We start from the raw sequence: 19982 nt of genomic DNA on the forward strand, positions 1-19982 counted from the left end.
TTTTCATTTTTTAGGGCCCTAAATTCAGAAGTGGATAAGAGAAGAGAGAGAGAGAGAGAGAGAGAGAGAGAGAGAGAGAGAGAGAGAGAGAGAGAGAGAGAGTGTGTGTGTGTATGTATATGTATATGTATATATACATACATACATACTTGTAGATAGTTAATAATTTAATGGAAATTACATATCTATCAAAATTACTTGTACGTACCTTAAATGTTAAAATTATATGTATGCTCCAAATAGGATTAATTAGAGTCATTGGTTTATATATTTAAGTCTCTTGTTAAATTTGTTATAATATATTTGAAAAGATATTCTTCTTTATGGCTTGGTATGGAACTACTTTATATACATACATATATATATATATATATATATATATAATACACACACACATATAGATAGTCATGTATTGAGTTGTACTTATATAGGCATTTATATTGACATTTATACACACACTTGTTCTAACAGATTGTTATGTTGGATGGTGGTAGGTTAGTATCTGTCTTTAATTAAGGATGACGAATTTCACAAAGCTTGATGAGTATATTCGTCAAGTATTCATATCAACAGCATTATTTTAATTGATATTTGGATTTTTGGAAATTTATGTAAAGACAATACTAAAAAAAGAAATCTACCACTCGACTGAAATATTGTATGACAATTTGAAGCATTATATGATTTTACAAAGTAATGCTTAGAACTTGATATTTATTGAATCAATATGTTGAATTAAATTTCAATAAGATAGAGAATTGGTTTGCATATGTATTGTAAACACACACACACACACACACACACACACACATGCACGCACGCACGCACGCATGCACGCACACGCAACACACATGCATGCACACACTTTTTCTTGGGGTGAAATCCATATAATTTAATATTACAAAAGGTAGTTTCCAAAGAGTCAACTTGTAATCACAACATCAAAAGATCTCAATATAGGAGAAGTAAACATTGGAATCTATTTGTCAAACACATAGACAATCATGGAAAGATTGCTTGAGCAACATCTGGAAGTAGTGACTCTTGGAAAAAGTTGAATCTCCAAAGGCTCTATGATTTCTGTCTTTCCATAGAGTCCAAAGTCCCCAATATAAAACCCAAGTGTAGAAAAGATCAAAACGTGGCCTCTGAGGATGAATCCCAAGTTCTAAGGGGACCATTGACATGCCTTAGGCCTCCTTGGTAGGGACTCAGGAAAACGTCCCCAAAGCCAAAAATACATGAAAATTCGTGCATAAGTTGCTTATCAGTTGTGTGGTCAAAATTGTAAGATAAGGTTGAGGCTCACATAGCAAGAGAGCAGTGGATATACTACTTCTATCTTGTATCTTCTCACTTATTACTGGATAAGAAGACGCAGGATTGGATGTTTCTCTGTGGACGTAGCCCACACTGGGTGAACCATGTATATCAATGTTTATTTGTCTTTTCCATTCCGTGTGCTTTCTATATTGTGTATTTTATACATTTTGCTTCTCACATTGTTGCTCTGTTATCGTGTTGCTCCTAGCAGCAATAACCAATGTAGAAAATGCGTAAAGAGAGCCATTTTATCCATCAAAAAGTATTTTAGATGAATCCTCTCTTAGAAGCTATGCAACTTTCTCTTCCCTTCCCTTTTTCAACCATAAACCTATTCTACTCACAATGGATAGGGGGGTAGGCAAAGGGTCCAAGTCGTGGTTTGAAGCAAACCCCCACTCCCATATGTCAACGAGAAGGCAATCAAACTTTGGCAGTCAGCTTTTGGAGGCACAGCCTAGACAAATGGTTAAGAGCAATCAACAAGACCAAAATCTTCCTAAAACCCATTATCAAGAGAGCTAACAAAGCTCGTCTTAACAAGAGGAAAAACTTGGAGGAAAGGATACAAGCACTAGAAAAGGACGCATCTATAGAGGGTCATGCTAAATTATTAGAATGCCAAATTCAATTAAGACTAGAAGCCTCAATTGAGTCCCAACAAGCCCGAGTATATACCAGAGAGTGGTGGGCAGGAAAAGGAGACAGAGCAAATAAGGGCGTGCTAAAAATGCTGAGAAAAGAACATGCACAGGAGAGTATCGAGGAGATCTAGTTGAGGGGAAAATAGTCAAGGAAAATTCAAAATTGCTGAGGGCTGTGTCAGAGCATTGAAGGGGATTTTGGGGGAACCAGAGGTTATAACAACTTACAAATTGCTGGTGAGCGACCTATGCAATAGAGCTAGGCACAAGGCAGTGTCTAACTTTGACTCCCTCTACCTTGACAAAGACCTATCACTAGAAGAATTGGAGGGTGCAGTTAAAGAAATGGTGAAATGCAAAACTCCAAGAGAAGACGATCTACCCGTAGAGTTCTACCAAGTTTTTTGGGAAGTAGTAGGACCCTTCCTAGTACTACTTTGGCAAGAATCCCTTCAAAACGGCCATCTCAACCCACGAATTAACACTAGAATGATCAAGCTCTTGAGGGGTGTGGGGATCTAGAGGCTCAATTCTAAGTTTTGAAGACTTAACTTAGAACAAAGAAAATAGATGCCCAAATTTCAAATTCCAAATACCTTGCATATCCATACCATACCAGTATTTGTTTGCAATTTTAATTGCCTAACACATTATGATAGGCAAAAGATCACATCTAATTTTCAAAGTAGAATACTTTTATTCCGCAAATCAATTCTCTCTTTAGAAATCACAAGATATTTGTATCCTTAATAGGTACCCCCAGATGAAGTCTAGGGGCATTAATTCATTTGTGCGCACTGAGGGTGGGTAGTTTTGACAAAAATTAAGCCCAAAGAGAAGGCGTGATACTATATGTGTAAAAATTAAGCTCAAAAGCTTCGAGATAGGAGAGCAGCTTCTTAGAGAAACTTCTGCCCTCCAGAAGCTTCAACAGCTTCCTATAATGCCCAAAGAGGAAGGTAAAGCAAGAGGAGGGCCTGTGAAAGGCTCTCAGAGGAGGAGGGCATATGAAAGGCTCTCTATGCCTCAAAGGGGAGAGAGGGGAGGGAGATGCAAGGAGGGAGAGGGAGAGGGGAGGGAGCTGAGGTCGGGACAGGGACGGAGGAGAGGAGCTACGGGTGTGTTAATTGAGAATTAATGGAATAGCAATAGGTTAATTGAGGCACAGAGGAGATGAATTAATCGAACAGATAGAGAAGCTGAATCGAGGATAAAGTGGAGACCATATACCCAAACAAAGTGTTCATTTAGCAAGTACCATTCTAATGTTCATCTAGAGTTTTATGTATGTCCTAAGCAAAGCATATGGAGCCTTATCCTTAAGGCTTGCTTTATTAAGGCCGGTGATTCCCCTAATCTTAGGAAAGCACTCCTTGTTGCATGTAGAAATGCAAGGCACCAAGGTTTACAAAGAACTTTATGATTTCAAATGAATTTTTAAATCATTTGATTCTTTGGATAGAGTAGATGTACATAGAATGGGCATCTCATGGTGCATGATATGTGCATTTTCTTATGCATTATCATCTTCAACATCATACGAATGTTGTGGTGAACACAATGTTATTTAGCATTGCCAAACATGGATGTACCAATGTAAGGATCAACGCTTTTAAAGTGCAGAGTAATTGCAAACGATACATCCTATCATACAAAGATTAAACAATATATAATGAGAACCTTACATAAAAGAAACTATGATCCTTAGGTATTGCAAATGGAAACAATTAAGAAACATTGTCATCATAGCAAAAGCGATATATACCTAGATGAATCCAGGAACATTCCCAAACTCATCCTCTAAAAACACAACATAGTGCAGTTTCAATCTCATGATAGTCACTCACAAGGTTGAAAACCATAAACTCCATCATGCATAGCAGGGACTAGCTACTATGACATCCCCACTGACGTCATCAGCACCCAACAGTGGGTGTAGACCATAGTATAAAAATATGCTCTCACACATACAAATCCACACATCCACACATACTTGAGCATCCATTTATACAAAGTCTTCGTACTGAATTTCTGTCGGCACTCCGGAGGGGAAGGGCAGACTCAGCCATGATGAAGGCTAGCACTAAAGGAGAAGGCTAATCAAAAGGTAGTCCAAAACCTCTTCATTCAAGCTACAACTGCTTGTGAAGTCTACACATTTTCATTTTAGTCTCTCCCCAACGAGCATCTAAATCTAAATCTAACTGATAGGGCAACGCACCAATTAAGATAGAAAGAATTATCACAATACCAGCAGGCCGCAACTTGGACGAAAACTTCACAAGGTGAAATTTGCATGTCCGCTAATACGGCAGAAGCATATACCTAGATGAATCCAGGAACATTCCCAAACTCATCCTCTAAAAACACAACATAGTGCAGTTTCAATCTCATGATAGTCACTCACAAGGTTGAAAACCATAAACTCCATCATGCATAGCAGGGACTAGCTACTATGACATCCCCACTGACGTCATCAGCACCCAACAGTGGGTGTAGACCATAGTATAAAAATATGCTCTCACACATACAAATCCACACACCCACACATACTTGAGCATCCATTTATACAAAGTCTTCGTACTGAGTTTCTGTCGGCACTCCGGAGGTGAAGGGCAAACTCAGCCATGATGAAGGCTAGCACTAAAGGAGAAGGCTAATCAAAAGGTAGTCCAAAACCTCTTCATTCAAGCTACAACTGCTTGTGAAGTCTAAACATTTTCATTTTAGTCTCTCCCCAACGAGCATCTAAATCTAAATCTAGTTGATAGGGCAATGCACCAATTAAGATAGAAAGAATTATCACAATACCAGCAGGCCGCAACTTGGACGAAAACTTCACAAGGTGAAATTTGCATGTCCGCTAATACGACAGAAGCATATACCTAGATGAATCCAGGAACATTCCCAAACTCATCCTCTAAAAACACAACATAGTGCAGTTTCAATCTCATGATAGTCACTCACAAGGTTGAAAACCATAAACTCCATCATGCATAGTAGGGACTAGCTACTATGACATCCCCACTGACGTCATCAGCACCCAACAGTGGGTGTAGACCATAGTATAAAAATATGCTCTCACACATACAACAAATCCACACACACAAATAGCAAAAGCGATAGTCGATACATCTTGTGTTGAACAAGGGGAATCATCCAAAGCACCAAGAAGGAAGTGAGGTGCATAAGGACTCGTAAAGGAACAACAAGAGAGTGGTCACAATGCATGTATGATGGAAACGAAGCTGAACAACTTCCAATGAGTACCCACAAAAAATCAAGGGCTTTGAATTGCCCACACTCTAGACTCAGTAGTCAGACATGTTAAGACTCGAACACAATCACAGACGCAATAAACAAGTGCACTTGACAACCAAGAGCTCCTAAAAATCATTGTGCAGAGCCAGCAATCAAGAAGAGCGTTTGGAGATGGGATGACTGGTTTGGCAAATGCACCATAAAGCCCCTGCAACTGAATATAAAATTATATGTTTGGCAAAGGCGATACATACAGCTAAATATATTCACAAACTTACATTATTGCATCACAAGATGCATGTGGCCTGCCATTCTGAGTATCATCCAAAGTTCAGTCACGTGCCATCCTGCGTGAAGTAAACCAGCATATACAACCCACTCTAATCAACTTGGCCCCATGAAGAATCCTTCAACCTTTGCCTTGCGCCGAATAAATTGGCATAAAAGGTAATAAACCTGAACATTTAACGTCCTCTCTGTCTTTACTCAAGGGTACAAGCCATGGTCATATGAAACAATACAAATTTTTCAGGCCCGGGAATGTAAAATTGCCTCCTGTGTTCCATCCTCGCAATTGTAAGCTTCAAAGATAATTATCTAACTTACTAGGACCAAGCAACCACGTATTTGCATTAAAAGTGACTTGTCCTGGTCACCAAACAGTGTCACAATTTCTTGAAAAGAGACCATTTGAGATTGGAAATGATTATGCATCTGAACGCTAGTACATTTTTTGAAGTAGAACTAACACCAGTTTGAGTCTCAAAAGGAAACATTGTATGATACAGAAAACATAACATTGTCTTCCGTAAACCCAAATCGTGGCTTGTTCTCTACAGACTTTTTCCCTCAAAAGGCATTCACAGATGTAACTAGCATGCTACCTTACAACCTCAAAATCTTTCATACCCCACTATGTTGAGGCATGTTGAGCATACGTTTACAAGTTCCCCTACAATTATTCAGTCAACACTTATGTCGTCCAGTTTCCGAACAATATGCAATACTGATCAGATGTACTCACATTAGTATGCAAAAGCTTCTTACCCATTGCAAAAGTATGATCCAACTCCAGTCCAACTCCAGGTTACAGACAACACTCGTGCCGTCCAGTTTCCGAACAATATGCAATACTGATCAGATGTACTCACATTAGTATGCAAAAGCTTCTTACCCATTGCAAAAGTATGATCCGACTCCAGGTTACAGACAAACTCTGGCCAAGAGACAATTTTACCACAACAAATGAATATGGTGGCAGCCAGATTGCCCATCCTTATATTACATAACCAAAGAACACCCAATGAATGGTAGTTGACCTTCAAGAGTCGTGACAAGTCTCAATCTCCCTTAATAATAACCCTTCGATCTGGGTATGCAATACTTGTGAATATCTAAGCAGTGGTGGGAAAGGCCTACACATAGAAGTACGCTCGATGAAAGCTGTTGATGGGGTATAAGTCCAAGTTTACTAGTCCGAAGTGTGACTTTGATTGCAGGCAACGCTTCAGAAGAGAAGCACCCCTAGATTTTGCTTCTTTGAAATAATGGCACTTTTGGCAATTTATTCAAGTAATGAAACTTCACAATTTCTTCATATTTTTCTGAAGATACCCCCCACTACTAGCTGGAAATGAGTATACTTCCTTCAAATCAGAATCGGCACAAATATATAGAGATACCACTGCAAAGGCATATTTCAGAATGCCAAGAGGGCAAGTTAAAGAACCTCTAGGCTTAGGAACATAAAGCTGGTTTACAAAAATGCCAGGTTAGACGTCATCCCAATAAAAATCTGTGTTTCTGCTTCCACTTCCACTAGATTTGGAGGCAGTTGCAGCATAATTACTTCGACGAGCATAGGTATCTGGCTGAGCTGCATCTGGTCCATTCTGCCAACGCTGATACTGGGGACCATATCCATTCCAAGCTTCCCAGCGGTCTCGCTGCTGTCGGCGACTACCTTTCTCATACTGAGAACGATAAACCTCCGAGTTACCTGACATGGAGCCAGTGCCATCCTTCACCCTTAATTTGCGAAGCTCCTCCTCCGTATCATATCGAAGTCGCTGGAGAAAACATTTCAAACCATGAAAGGATTAATAATCACACCCATTCCCAAGCACACTCAAAACTCATAACAAAGCCAAATCACAACCACCAATGCCCATTATCCAACCTACACCTAGCTATTCAATGTGAAATGAAAACCAACCTTTGCTGGATCTGAAAGAATAGCATATGCTTCACCTATCATTTTGAACAACCTCTCAGCATCCCTGCGCACCTCATCACCCACTTCTTTCCACACACTTCCATCATCTCCACTCTCACCACGCACCAAAAATTGGCCAGCCTGCAAAGGATCTTGCTCATAAGCAAAGAACGTGGAAATACCATGAAGTGGAATTCTCTAAGAATGTCCTTAGAAGACCACGAGCGTGTAACTGACAGCCAAAAACATGCAAAATCGTAATTGCCTTGCTGCCGCTCTAGATAGCTGCTAGAACAATACACACCTGTTTTTCCTTTCCTTTTATTTTCTTTCCTTTTTCTTTTTTTCAAAGACCAAAGACGGTTGACCAAAAAAGACAAATGTACTCATCCAAGTTCTCCCATCTTTGCTCTTTTCCTACAAAAAGGCAGAGTGCAGGTTTGCAGAGCTTTGCGTGCATACGTGCGTACGCGCGCGCGCGTGTGTGTGTGTGTGAGAGAGAGAGAGAGAGAGCCGGACTTTGTGGAAAGACAGGAACCATGCAGTCTTTCAAAAGCTTACTTCTTCCATGTTCTCCTTTTTCCAGATGTCACTCTGTTCATCAGTTGGATTATAATGTCTACTTGTGCTACAATGAAATTTTCTGACCTTGTAATTGCTGATCTCCACTTTGGAGACAGCCTCCTTGTAATATAAAGACACATGGATTTCACACAAAAAAAAACTCTGTGTGTGTGTGTGTGTGTGTGTGTGTGTGTGTGTGAGAGAGAGAGAGAGAGAGACAGAGAGAGAGAGAGGGGACAGGTAAGCCTTACCTTATCCGGGTGATGCTTCAAAGCAGCCTTACGATACGCCTTCTTTATCTCATTAGCAGAGCATGAGAAATCTACACCACTGTGGTACAAAAATAAGAAGACTTTAACAAGAGTTATCTGTTAATTTGGCCAAAAAGCATGAGAAGTTGTCAAGTCCCAATGCTAAATACAACCACATATACTTCAAAAGCTTGCCTAAAACACTGAAGAACAATACCCTATTTCACAAACAGAAGCAGGACTACGGACACACTCCATAAAAGCCCTTCTGCATTTATTGATTTCACTATCCAAGAGGCCTAACCTTGTTGTCTCAGCCCTCTCATCAAGCTCAATATCCAAGCCCTTTTATCTTTGCCTCACCAGCATTTGAAATAAGAAGACCGTGCAAGTTCCCATAAAGTGATGGATCTAACATCTCAAGTTATATTTCTGCAATTAAACAAGGATTATGATGGACTTTGCAGGCTCACACTAGTTCCCATAAGCGTGACAGACCTAGAACCTCATCGTATATTTCTACAAAGATTATAAGGAGCTTTGATAAACCTGTCTGTCGTCTCACAACAATCCCTATCATATGAGCAACTCAATGGCTTCACTCTTTTCATTGTGTGTTGTAACTCAATGGCTTCACTCTTTTCATTGTGTTGTAAATCATTACTCAAAAATATTTACCCTACTGCAGGACATAATAGCTTCAATATACTCCTATGTGTATCCTTAATCAGTTTCACCAATTTCTACTTAACCTCACTGCATAAGGATCCTACAGCACTGAAGCAACATGATGTCATGGAATCAAAGACCTATTTGTACCTTACTAGGTATCTAAACCTGAAGCTTAAGTGACATACTCCAGTCACTGATTTGCATGGGTTGTCTCGTGCCACGTGTATGGATGCCCGTGGGCTCAGTAAAAAAGTTTCCCCTCTAAATGATGGCTAATTGAATGCCAAAAGTTTTGATTACAATGAAACATATATAAATCCACATGTGCAATGTTATTCACCATCAAACACAAGTACCTTTGACCGCCTACACGTGGAACATCTTTTGTGCTCAATCAGTCCACCTATTGTTGCTCTGTATATTCCAGATCGGAGTGTGCCTATATTCGTGCACATGCTAAATTCACACAGCAACTCAACAAGGTGAAAGGAGAGACACTGGAATGGAAAGAGGTGGTTACAAAAAGCAAATCGGCCAAGGATTAGAGGTTGATATATACGATAAACGTGAACAACCTGAATATAGTGGTTTACACATTATAAAAATGCCTCACATTGACTCAAACATTTCTGATTTGGTAAAATATGGAGTCATTTCTTCCCAATTCCATAGATTTTCCCGCCTTTGTACAACTAAGGAGTCTTTTATCACTCAATGTAGTAATTTGATCACTTTACTATTACACAAGAGGTATAATCCAAGGAAAATAATGAAAAAAGTTTGCACATTCTTAGATATGAAGTCTTTTATCTATTGTTTCGGCCTTAGGTTTGTTTAGAATGATTGAACATAAGCTGAAAGCAAAAAGCGAAGAGCTGAATAGCCCGTTTTTCTTTTAGTTTCAAAAGAGAGTTTGTTTAAGTATACTTGTGCTTTCTAAGTTAGAAATGTATTTTTGCCTCTATGTAGAAACGAGACATAAGTGTAAAGTGCCATTTAACTTTTTATGTTTTAAATAAGAGAGAGAGAGAGAGAGAGAGAGAGAGAGAGAGAGTTTCTAGTTTTTTGAAAGTTTTTGTTTCTTGACTTGCTTGTTTATTTTTGCTTAAGTCACCTGCTTCATTTCTTCTTTATTTCTTGTTTTCATTCTCTTTTGTTTATTTGACGTATTTTAGTAAGCACTGGGTTTGCCCAAGAGACTCCGCGGGTCTTTAGAAACCCAGTATAGCTGCTTATGCTTGGGCACTGATGACGACATAAGTGTTGCTTTGCTTGCTAAGTATGTCTTCCTTTTGCTTTTCATAAAAGTTTTTGTTTACCTCTTTTTTCTTCTCTTTCATTTTCTCTTTTATTTTCTTTGTAGATTTTTTATCTTTAGAACAACAAAAATTCTAAATTTGTATGATTCTAGTCTTACAAAGGTATATAAGGAGTTCATATCAGACAAATCAGCCAAGGAGTTCATATCAGATGCTCAAGGAGGATAAGAGACAGAACAGCGAGTCATTTAACTTAGTAGGCAAATCTATGATTGGGTTCTAGCATAGACAAACTGACCCTCTGTTCTTATTTGTGTAAAATCAAGCTCCATCTTGAGCCATGTGACAGTTTTCCATTGCAAATTGCAACATTTCTTGCTGCAATTGCAGAAAATCAGCAGCCGCCCTAACCTTAATGTTTTGCAAACCAATGGTCCCTGGAGCCTTAGGCTGGAATCCATACATAGAGACAAATGGATTGAGCTTAGTGGCTATGCAAACTCAGACATGGGAAGCTACTCTTTCCAATCAAATTACTTCCAAGAGACATATACCTAGATGAGTCCAAGAACATGCCCAAACTCATCCTCTAAACAGTAAAAACACAACATAGTGCAGTTTCAATCTCATGATAGTCACTCATAAGGTTGAAAACCATGAACTCCATCATGCATAGCAGGGACTAGCTACTATGACATCCCCACTGACGTCATCAGCACCCAACAGTCGGTGTAGACCAAAGTTGGTCACCACATCAGTACTCCCTCTTTTGTATCGCATTTCAAAGTCGAAATCCTGCATTAACTCAGCCATCTAGCCTTATGGCCATGCAAGTCTAAAACTACATAAGCACTTCAGTGGTGTGTTATTCACACACACCACAAACTCACAGCCCTATATGTATCCACTTCTTCAATGCATGAACTACAACAAATAGTCCCTTTTCATGCGTAAAATATTTCACTTGTGCCAGATAATAAAAGCTACAGTGTGAACATATATTGAAACAAGGCTGCACAATGGCATAATCGTTTTAATCATAAATGGTTTACTTGGATCCACCATATGCAACATAGGCACGGTAGTCACCGCATGCTTCAACTCCCTACCGCATTTTTCTGAAGATCAACCTTGACAGTGACCCTTGGTCTGGCAAGAGGGGCTCAAATGGCAGCACCTTCGACTCCCAATACTGTTAAGGTTTTGCTCTCTCCGGAGGATAAGCAACAGTTTCAAAGTGTAGTGGAGGCTCTTCAGGACAGGCCCTGGTAGGCCGGATTGTTGGGCTCACCCCCTCAAGGAGACAAATTCGGGATTGGCTTCAGGCAAGTTTAGCCCTAGGGGATGACCACATCCAAGAGGTCACCATCTATGGGACATGGGTCTTCCTTCTCTAGCTAAGCTCTCCAAAGACCACCTTGTCACTTGTGGAGCAGAGCCCTATCTTTCTTGGTCCTCATCTAGTCTTCCTCTTCCATTGGTACCATGGCTTTTCACAGTGGCGGACATGGACACGACTCACCACGTACCTCGCTTCCCGGTGACGCTCCGCTTCCCGAGGCTCCCAAAGAAGTATAGATCAATTCTCCACTCTATTGGAGGATGTTTTGGTACGATGTTGGAGTCTCCTCCTCCCTTGACAACCACAGTGATCGCAGATGATGGAGTCCCCAAATCGGCGGGACTTGGCCTCCATTGAGCATCTTCGGGAGCAGGATTCAGAGTCGCATTAATTAGCAAACCGGTATGAGTACACTCGCTTGGAGCTTTAGGATATTGAGGTGAGACGGGCTGAGTACTCCTACCACTCCTCTAGATCTCGATGGGTATAGCAAGGTAGCAGGATGACCACGCAGTTCTTTCAAGCCACTGGCCCTACATCAGCTAGTGCACAGTTGCAGAGATTGGGCGACTCTAGTGGGCAGATGCACTCGGATCCGCAGGAGATCTTGGAGTTGACCTCGGATTTCAATCGACGCTTGGCCGAGAAGGGGTCCCCACCAATTTTGGCAGCCCGAGATTCAGTTTGGACAGGCATTCCGGAGGTGGTCTCCCGGAATGTGAGCAGCCAATTAGATGCGCCTTTTTCGGATGTGGAGCTTTGGGAGGCCCTTCGGGCTCTTCCATCCCAGAAGTGCCCTAGGAGCCCCGCTTTCTTTAGGTGCTTCTGGGAGTGCATTCATACCCCCCTCCGCTTGGCTTTTCAAGAGATCTTCGGCTCGGGCTCTCTCCCTTCGACCCTGAGTTGTGGCTGGATATGCCTGATCCTGAAAGGGGGGGATCGCTCGGACCTAAGACAGTGGAGACCGATCACTCTCCTCGACACTGCGTACAAGATCTTGGCCAAGGTCTTCAACTTGCGGGTTCGCCCTCACCTAGTGTGGACATCATCCATGACACGCAGACAAGTTTTGTCCAGGAGCGTAGCATCTTAGACATCATCTTTACTTTCTGGGAGGCACTGTATTGGGCCAGAGAGGAGTCTTAGCGTCTCGCGATTTCGCTTTTGGATTTCGAGAAGGCCAATAACAGAGTGGAGTGGTCTTTCTTGGAGGGCACCATGTAGAAGCTTGGCTTTTCAGATTGCTGGATCAGGGGTGTCTCAGCCCTTTATGCAGGTAGTGCGAGCCAGATACTTATTGGTGGCTACATGGGGGAGGCCTTTTCGCTTTCCCGCTCGGTTCGGCAAGGATGCCCCCTTGCCCCTTTCTTATTCCTCTTTGTGGCCGAGGCCCTGGGGTATTTTCAGAGGTCTCAGTCGACGGGACTCGCGGGAATGAGGCCCGCGAGGCTCCCGATTCGGTAGGAGGAGGAGCTTTTGGACTCAGAGTTTGCAGATGACACAACCCTTTTTGTAGAGGGCTTAGTTCGGAGCTTGGATGCAATCAGGGAGGCCTTGGCAATGTATTGTCTAGCCTCAGGCTCCAGGATCAAGTGGACCAAATCAATCGGCTTTCTCGCAGCGACAGAGGCGGTACAAGAGATCCAAGATTAGGGCTCAGCACTAGGCTTACGGTGGATTCCGAGGGGGCAGGCAGCAAGATACCTTGGCTGCTAGGTTGGCATGGATATTTCAGCAGAGCAGCAGATCTGCCCGGTCCTAGAGTGTTCGGCACAAGCTTTTGTATTGGAGCTCGGCCAAACTCTCTCTTGCCGGAAGGGCCTTGGTGGCTAGCCAGGTCCTCCTTGCCACTACCTGGTACATAGCCTCGTGCTGGTGTTTTCACAGCGGATGCATGGGACAATTGAGGCGCTTCGTGCGCAATTTCCGCTGGTCAAGGTCAGATGGCACACGTAACACCCGAGCCAGGGTAGCCTGACAGGCAGTGATCCGCAGGTACCTCGAGAGGTGAGATCCAAGTTCTGGACACGCCTCTGGTCCAGTATCCAACCGCAAAAGATCTCCTACTTTTTCTGGATGATAGCGCGTGGAGGTCTTCCTGTTGGCCCTTGGTTGGAGCAGATGCGGGTGGATGCCAGCTGCCATGGATGCACGATAGGGACTTTGGAGACGATCCCCCAATGCCTTTGGAGCTGCCCAACAGCACAGAGGATATAATGAAGAGCGCTTCGGATCGTGGCGAGGCTTCAGGACACGCAGAGGGACTTCAAGTGGGGCATGGCTGCTTGGTTGTCAAAGGGTGGCCATGCCTTTCCCATTGACGTGGTCTCTCCAACATACAAGATACATGGCCTGTGCATTCACAACAATGAGTTTCATGAGGCAACCCCTCCCACTAGTCATCGACCTCTTCCTTCGTCGGAGGGCAGCGTATGGGAGACAGTAGCGAGCATTATGGCATGGAACATCTAGGTTGCTCACTGCAGCTGGGTTATGGGCGAGCACCATGTTCCACTGTCGGCCACCTTGGTAGCCATCTGGCAGGACATCATCTTCACGCTTCACGCCATTTGGGAGCGAGGCTCTCCACGTTCTTGAGCTACTGTCGCACGACGGGAACGTTTCTGCAAGGCTTGTCCTGCAGGTGTTTTCTACAACATCATCCTGAGAGGGATCAGATGGTTGTATAGTCCGCCACCCTGGTTGTTAGCCCCTGTTACATAGAATCCCTAGGTAGTGAGCTGGGATATCTAGCAACAGGAGTGTCTTTCTGACAGCCAGCATTTAATTTTTTGCTCATTTTCATGGTTGGCACCTTTATGGTATTTGCCAACTTGTATGATCGTTTTTTACAAGCATCATAGAAGTTCTTTTCTCTGGAAAAAAAACTCCCTAACGCATGCATCCAGTGCATTTGTCCAAGCAACATTGATCTGTGTGTAAGGAATTATTTTCTCTTTGCACTTTAATGAATGAATGTATGGCAACACTAAGTGAATCCTAAAAAGGAACTCAATTCCATGAAAGTACGTACCCTTTGAGTCCCTAGACCACCTCTGAGGCAATACGGATGCTGTCAACAAAAAATGATATCGGCAAGATATAAAATTCTCTTTTCAAGAGTCATACTTGGTCATCTTTGCCCATAGAACCTCTCTTGAAAGGAAAATCAAAATTACCTTCGGATGTTAAATGTACGAAGACAAACTTTTTCAGATATGGAAAAAATATATCATTCATCATCTGTTGGAAATTAGCGGGTGCATTCCTAAGTCCAAATGGTAAAACCAGGAACTCATAATGCCCAATTCTCCCTAATACGGATCTAATACTCCTACGTAGATCAAGCTTGGTAAAAAATGGCGCGCCATGCAAGCGATCTTTGAGGTCACCCATCTTATTTTTCACAGCCACTTTATTGAGACCTTTTTAGTCCATGCACATGGGCATGGTACAATCGATGTTGCCCACCCAAATGAGGGGTATTTCCCAAGGAGATTTAGTCAGCCGAGTATGTCTCATACAAACAAATTCTAATAATTGCCTAGCAATTTCTTCTTCTTCTTTCAGACTCAGCCTATACCATTGCTTGAAAATGGACTTAGGTCCAAAATAAAACTCTATCTTATGGTCCACAATCTGCTGAGGTGAAAGACCATCAGGTGACTCATATAGAAACACATCTGAAAACTCAGCTAGTAAAGAGTGGGAAGACTAGGAGAAAAGTGATGAACCATTGACCCCACACCGGGTAGGGAATGCCCAATGGCATTGGGAGGTCCATCCCTTGAGAGAGAGGCGATGGGACCTAGCAAAGTCTACCCATGTATGGTAATCCACAAGGACAATACAAGTGACTTTCTTCTATTACACAACGTGCAGTGGTAGACGTCACTAGCTAGTAGCCTCTCCTTGGACACTCTTATGAGAGAGGCACTGGTTGGAGCAGAAAGTGCCGCAACAATTTTTGGTCCCGCATATAGATCAACCTTCAGTTGCAAAAGATCTCTTTCCGTTGGTACGTGGTGCATGGTGGTCTCCCCATTGGACAATGACTATAACAAATGAGGGGCCATATATGATGAGAAACTTATTTGTTAATGAGAAACCTATTTGCTAATGAGAAACCTATTTGCTTGTTACCACCTACATATTTGCCCCCATCTATTTTGCATACCTAGCCTTCAGTACGATTTGCACAGCCAACCTCGCATAGTGGCCATAGGGCAAATCAGGGCCAAATCTACTATAAATTGACATAGTGATGAATGCACCCTCAGCCATGAGCAAGACCCCCAAAGAGTAAAAGCACCCTTACCTTACAAAGCCAGGGGGCAACCTGGCTGCACTCTCGTATGTAAATGCACACACTGCTAAATTGGCATCACACTTGATGATGAAAGGATCAACTTTGTGAAAAGGAAGTGACCAGCTATAGGTAGGAGGCACATCATGTATACAACCACACGTAAAAACAGAAGCAAAACCACTGAAGGAATGAATATAAATCAGAGAGGAGAGCAGTTGTATGTACTCCCCCCCACCAAAAAAATCATACAAAAACAAATGTAAACCACATCAAGTGTGGACAGAAATAGCAAGACATGAGTGCCAGCTTCTAGGCTTCACTAATTTCACTGTAGAAAAAGGAACACAATTTTATAGCAAAATTGAAACGTATGTCACTCTAGAAACACCAAGCGTCCACATATGCTTCATGAATAGCATTATAACAACCTCGTAAGCATTTTTGACAGATCCAACGCACTCCCAAATCAACATCATTATGTTTCTGGCAACAGTGAGCTTTTAGATGAACATTGTTCCCAAATCAAAGCTAAAGAAACACTTTCTTTTAAACAATACACCCAAAAAAAATGTACATACAAGATCAAATAGTGATCCACGGGGTGTCCCTTCTTCATCTCCTCTTCCGCCTTTACCAATCTGTCACGAGCCTGCCTTAGATCTTGTGTGTTGCTGTTTGGGCCACCCACTCTGCCGGATTGGGTGTTCTTCTCACGCTGTTGGGAACTTTCAAGCAGTGAGATAAGTCTCCTCAAGTCATTGCATGCTTGTCCATAATCTCGCACCATCTCATGTAACGTGGCCCTCCGAGAGATGGCCTGCAAATTGAGTGAAAACATCATTCTCTCTCTCTCTCTCTCTCTCTCTCTCTCTCTCTCTCTCTCTCTCTCGCGTGTTTCAGCAGCAGCAGCAGCAGCAGCAGTTGCAGGAGCAGCCAGGTCCTGGGAACAGCAGCAGAAAGGAGCAAGCGTAGGTCGGATTTAAGTCACAGCCCCGAGCTAAGCTGAGCCCCTGGCTCAGCTTGGGGTGTGTTAGACTCAGAAAAGGGGTTTTCAGATTCACAAAGGCCAATATGGAATTTCCCAAGACAAAACTGTTCGCTTCTACCCCAGCCAGCAAGCCCTCATACTCTGCTATTGCAGCAACACCTAGCCCCTACGCATTGACGTACAAGCGAAGGATTGGTGCACATCCAAATGAGCAAATTTATTAGCTACAGCAAGAAGTAAGAGAGCTGAGGCTTTTGGTTACAGCCTCGGAAGGAAAGTGAAGGAGATGGAAAGAAATGGCAAGAAAGAAATCATACAGGAAGTACTACAGATATACATAGAAGCAGCACCTACACCACAGTTGGTGACCAAAGTCCAGGACACGGTTACCAATCAGGTCACATCATTATTTATTTATTTCTTTCTCTCTGCATGCGTGCGTGGGGAAGCAAGCTCTAGAAGTACAGTGACAGCATATATGGCAGGGGTGCCACCTAAGAGCATATATGGCAGGGGTGCCACCTAAGGTCAGTTCTGATGTCATCACCCACCTCAATAAAATCTGCTTGGTCTTGACTGAAAAAATAGAAAATCTGGATGCTAAAAATGTGACCCTGCTAGCTGAAAATTCACAAATAGAAAAAGTATTATCTAAAGTGAAGAGGCAAGGAGGAAAGATATAAGAAGAATGGTGAAACATTGGAGGAAGAAAAGATGTGTGCATGCCCCTCTCTCCAGATCACCCCTCTCTCCAGATCACAGATATGACTGGTCTCAGATGTGCTCTGAAAAGGACAGCCACACCTCCAGAACCCGTACCCCATTGTCTCCTCTCATCTCCTTCCTGTGGGCCTATGAGACAAAGTACAATAACAAGAAAAAAAGAAAGAAAGATGTAGTAACGTCTTCAGAAGGCCTCGCGGGCCTATGAGACAGTACAAATTAGAGTGACACGTGCTCATACAAGCCACAATGGACTGAGGCAAAGGGCTTGCTAGGGCCCTTTGCTGAGTGCTATACTGAAAACTCAATAGTACAAAAAGAAAGTTCAGAGTCCAAAAGCTAGGGACTAATAACTAGACTCAATCTACCCCGACATGCCCAGGAGTAGACTCAACTATGTAGAAATTATTGACATGTTGCTCGGTTCGATCCACACCTATCTCCTGCAACACTGCCCTCTCCTGCTCTGTGATCCGGCGTAGAAGGATCTCTTTGTGTCACCTCATCTCCATCAAATAGAGGCCGGTGCAGACGTGATCCTGAAAGTGAATCAGTCGGGAGGGACGTCCGAAGCCTTGTCCCCTGGAAGGGACAGTGAAATCAGACAGCGACATAGGAAATGCTCCTCCGTCTCTATCTCCCCTAGAGTGCATAATCTGCAAATCCGTGCTCCCTAGGTGTACTTGTGGCTCTCCCTGTTTCAATCCTCAGCTGATGGGACGAGACCCGCATCTGACCAATGGCAATCCTGAGTGCATGTGAAACTTGCCTACTCCAGATACGGGGGCATGATGATCATTCCATCCTCTCACACTCTCAAGAAATGGCGCGGTAAGACCGGGTCTTGGTGGGGAGGTCCTGATCCCTTGGAGTAGGTCTAACCGTATAATACAGTTGATCTCATCTCGTGGGACCAAGGGATCGGGTGCATCCAAACTGTACCTTGAAGGGGGAAAGACGACCCATCTGAATGCCCTATCTGCCAAGCCATCTGGAATGCATGCATAACTTGTACATCGTGTGTGGTGGCCCGTCACTCCGCATTGTCTCTTCTCGCCGATCCATGCTGTCCTCATGTCGGCTTTCTCTTCCTCCACCCCACTGTGACCTAAGGTTGACTCAAAGTCATAGAAGCCGTTGTGCTTGATTAGCCTCCTGTGGCAATGTCACCTCTTGTTGTTTGATCTGCTACAATAGGGCCTCTCTATCTCGCCGTATCTCCATCATTAGAGGCCTCGACACAGACTTGGTCATGCAATGGTATCGTCGTCGGATCTCATCGTAGGTAACGTAAATGCATAGGAAGTGCTCCTTTGTCTCCACCTCTGCCAATGAGCATAGCTTGCAAATCCGTTGCTCTCTAGTTATGCATGTGGCTCTCCTTGCCTCGATCCTCAATTGATGGTACAAAACTTGCATCCGCCAAGATCTATGGATCAATGCTAGAGAGAGAGATCAACTCTTACACAAAGGCTGGTTTTTGGAGGCACCATTCCACTCTTGACCATATCCTCACTCTACGAGCCATCATCGAGGAGGTAAGATCAAGATCCCAAAAAGACTACACACACTTAGTCTGCACATATACCTAGATGAATCCAGGAACATTCCCAAACTCATCCTCTAAAAACACAACATAGTGCAGTTTCAATCTCATGATAGTCACTCATAAGATTGAAAACCATAAACTCCATCACGCATAGCAGGGACTAGCTAATACGACATCCCCACTGACATCATCAACACCCAATAGTGGGTGTAGACCATAGTATAAAAATATGCTCACACATACAAATCCACACACCCACACATACTTGAGCATCCATTTATACAAAGTCTTTGTATTGAGCTTCTGTCGGCACTCCGGAGGTTAAGGGCAAACTCAACCATGACAAAGGCTAGCACTAAAGGAGAAGGCTAATCAAAAAGTAGTCCAAAATCTCTTCATTCAAGCTACAACTACTTGTGAAGTCTAAACGATTTCATTTTAGTCTCTCCCAAACGAGCATCTAAACCTTAATAGACTTTCGGAAGGCCTTTGACACAGTTCCATGATCAGGAGACTCCAAGAGATGCAAATCCCAAAGGACATGATTTGGGGGGTGACAAGCATGCATGAGTAAGTCAGAGGGATTGCATTGAGAGGACGAATGGAGTGAAGCAAGGATGCCCCCTCTCACCTACACTTTTTGGGCTCTACACTGATGAGATCACGCCTTTCATTTATCGCCTATGGGGTCCAAGATGATTCAAACTAAGCCCTTCGTCCCACATCAGATCATACAAGCAGAGTTCGCTATGTCACCACATCAACATGAGGCCATCTTTTGAACAGTGACATACCTTCATAGGGTCTGAGCCTTACCTAGTTGGAGGTTGCCAACGTCCGCATTAGAGTTAACCACATGACTAGCCGCAAGTGGGGTTCGCA

The 19982-nt window shown here is 43.0% G+C and overlaps 1 protein-coding gene across 1 annotated transcript in view; it reads right to left on the reverse strand.

The window, feature by feature from the left end:
• Positions 1–6043: 6043 nt before the first annotated feature.
• The window catches only part of LOC147899218 (uncharacterized), a 44562-nt gene continuing 30623 nt past the window's right edge, over positions 6044–19982 (reverse strand). Inside the window, exons 8-11 of the mRNA XM_087377663.1 lie at positions 16419–16657; positions 8259–8337; positions 7444–7584; positions 6044–7297 (exon numbers count right to left, since the gene is read on the reverse strand). Coding sequence (XP_087233789.1) covers positions 7001–7297; positions 7444–7584; positions 8259–8337; positions 16419–16657 — 756 coding nt within the window. The 3' untranslated portion in view covers positions 6044–7000. The remainder of the gene's footprint in view (positions 7298–7443; positions 7585–8258; positions 8338–16418; positions 16658–19982) is intronic.

This window comes from Dipteris shenzhenensis, chromosome 8 (genome assembly GCF_047967505.1).
Source record: "Dipteris shenzhenensis isolate YYH24624 ecotype China chromosome 8, Dip_SZ_1.0, whole genome shotgun sequence".
NCBI classification, from domain to species: Eukaryota; Viridiplantae; Streptophyta; class Polypodiopsida; order Gleicheniales; family Dipteridaceae; genus Dipteris; species Dipteris shenzhenensis.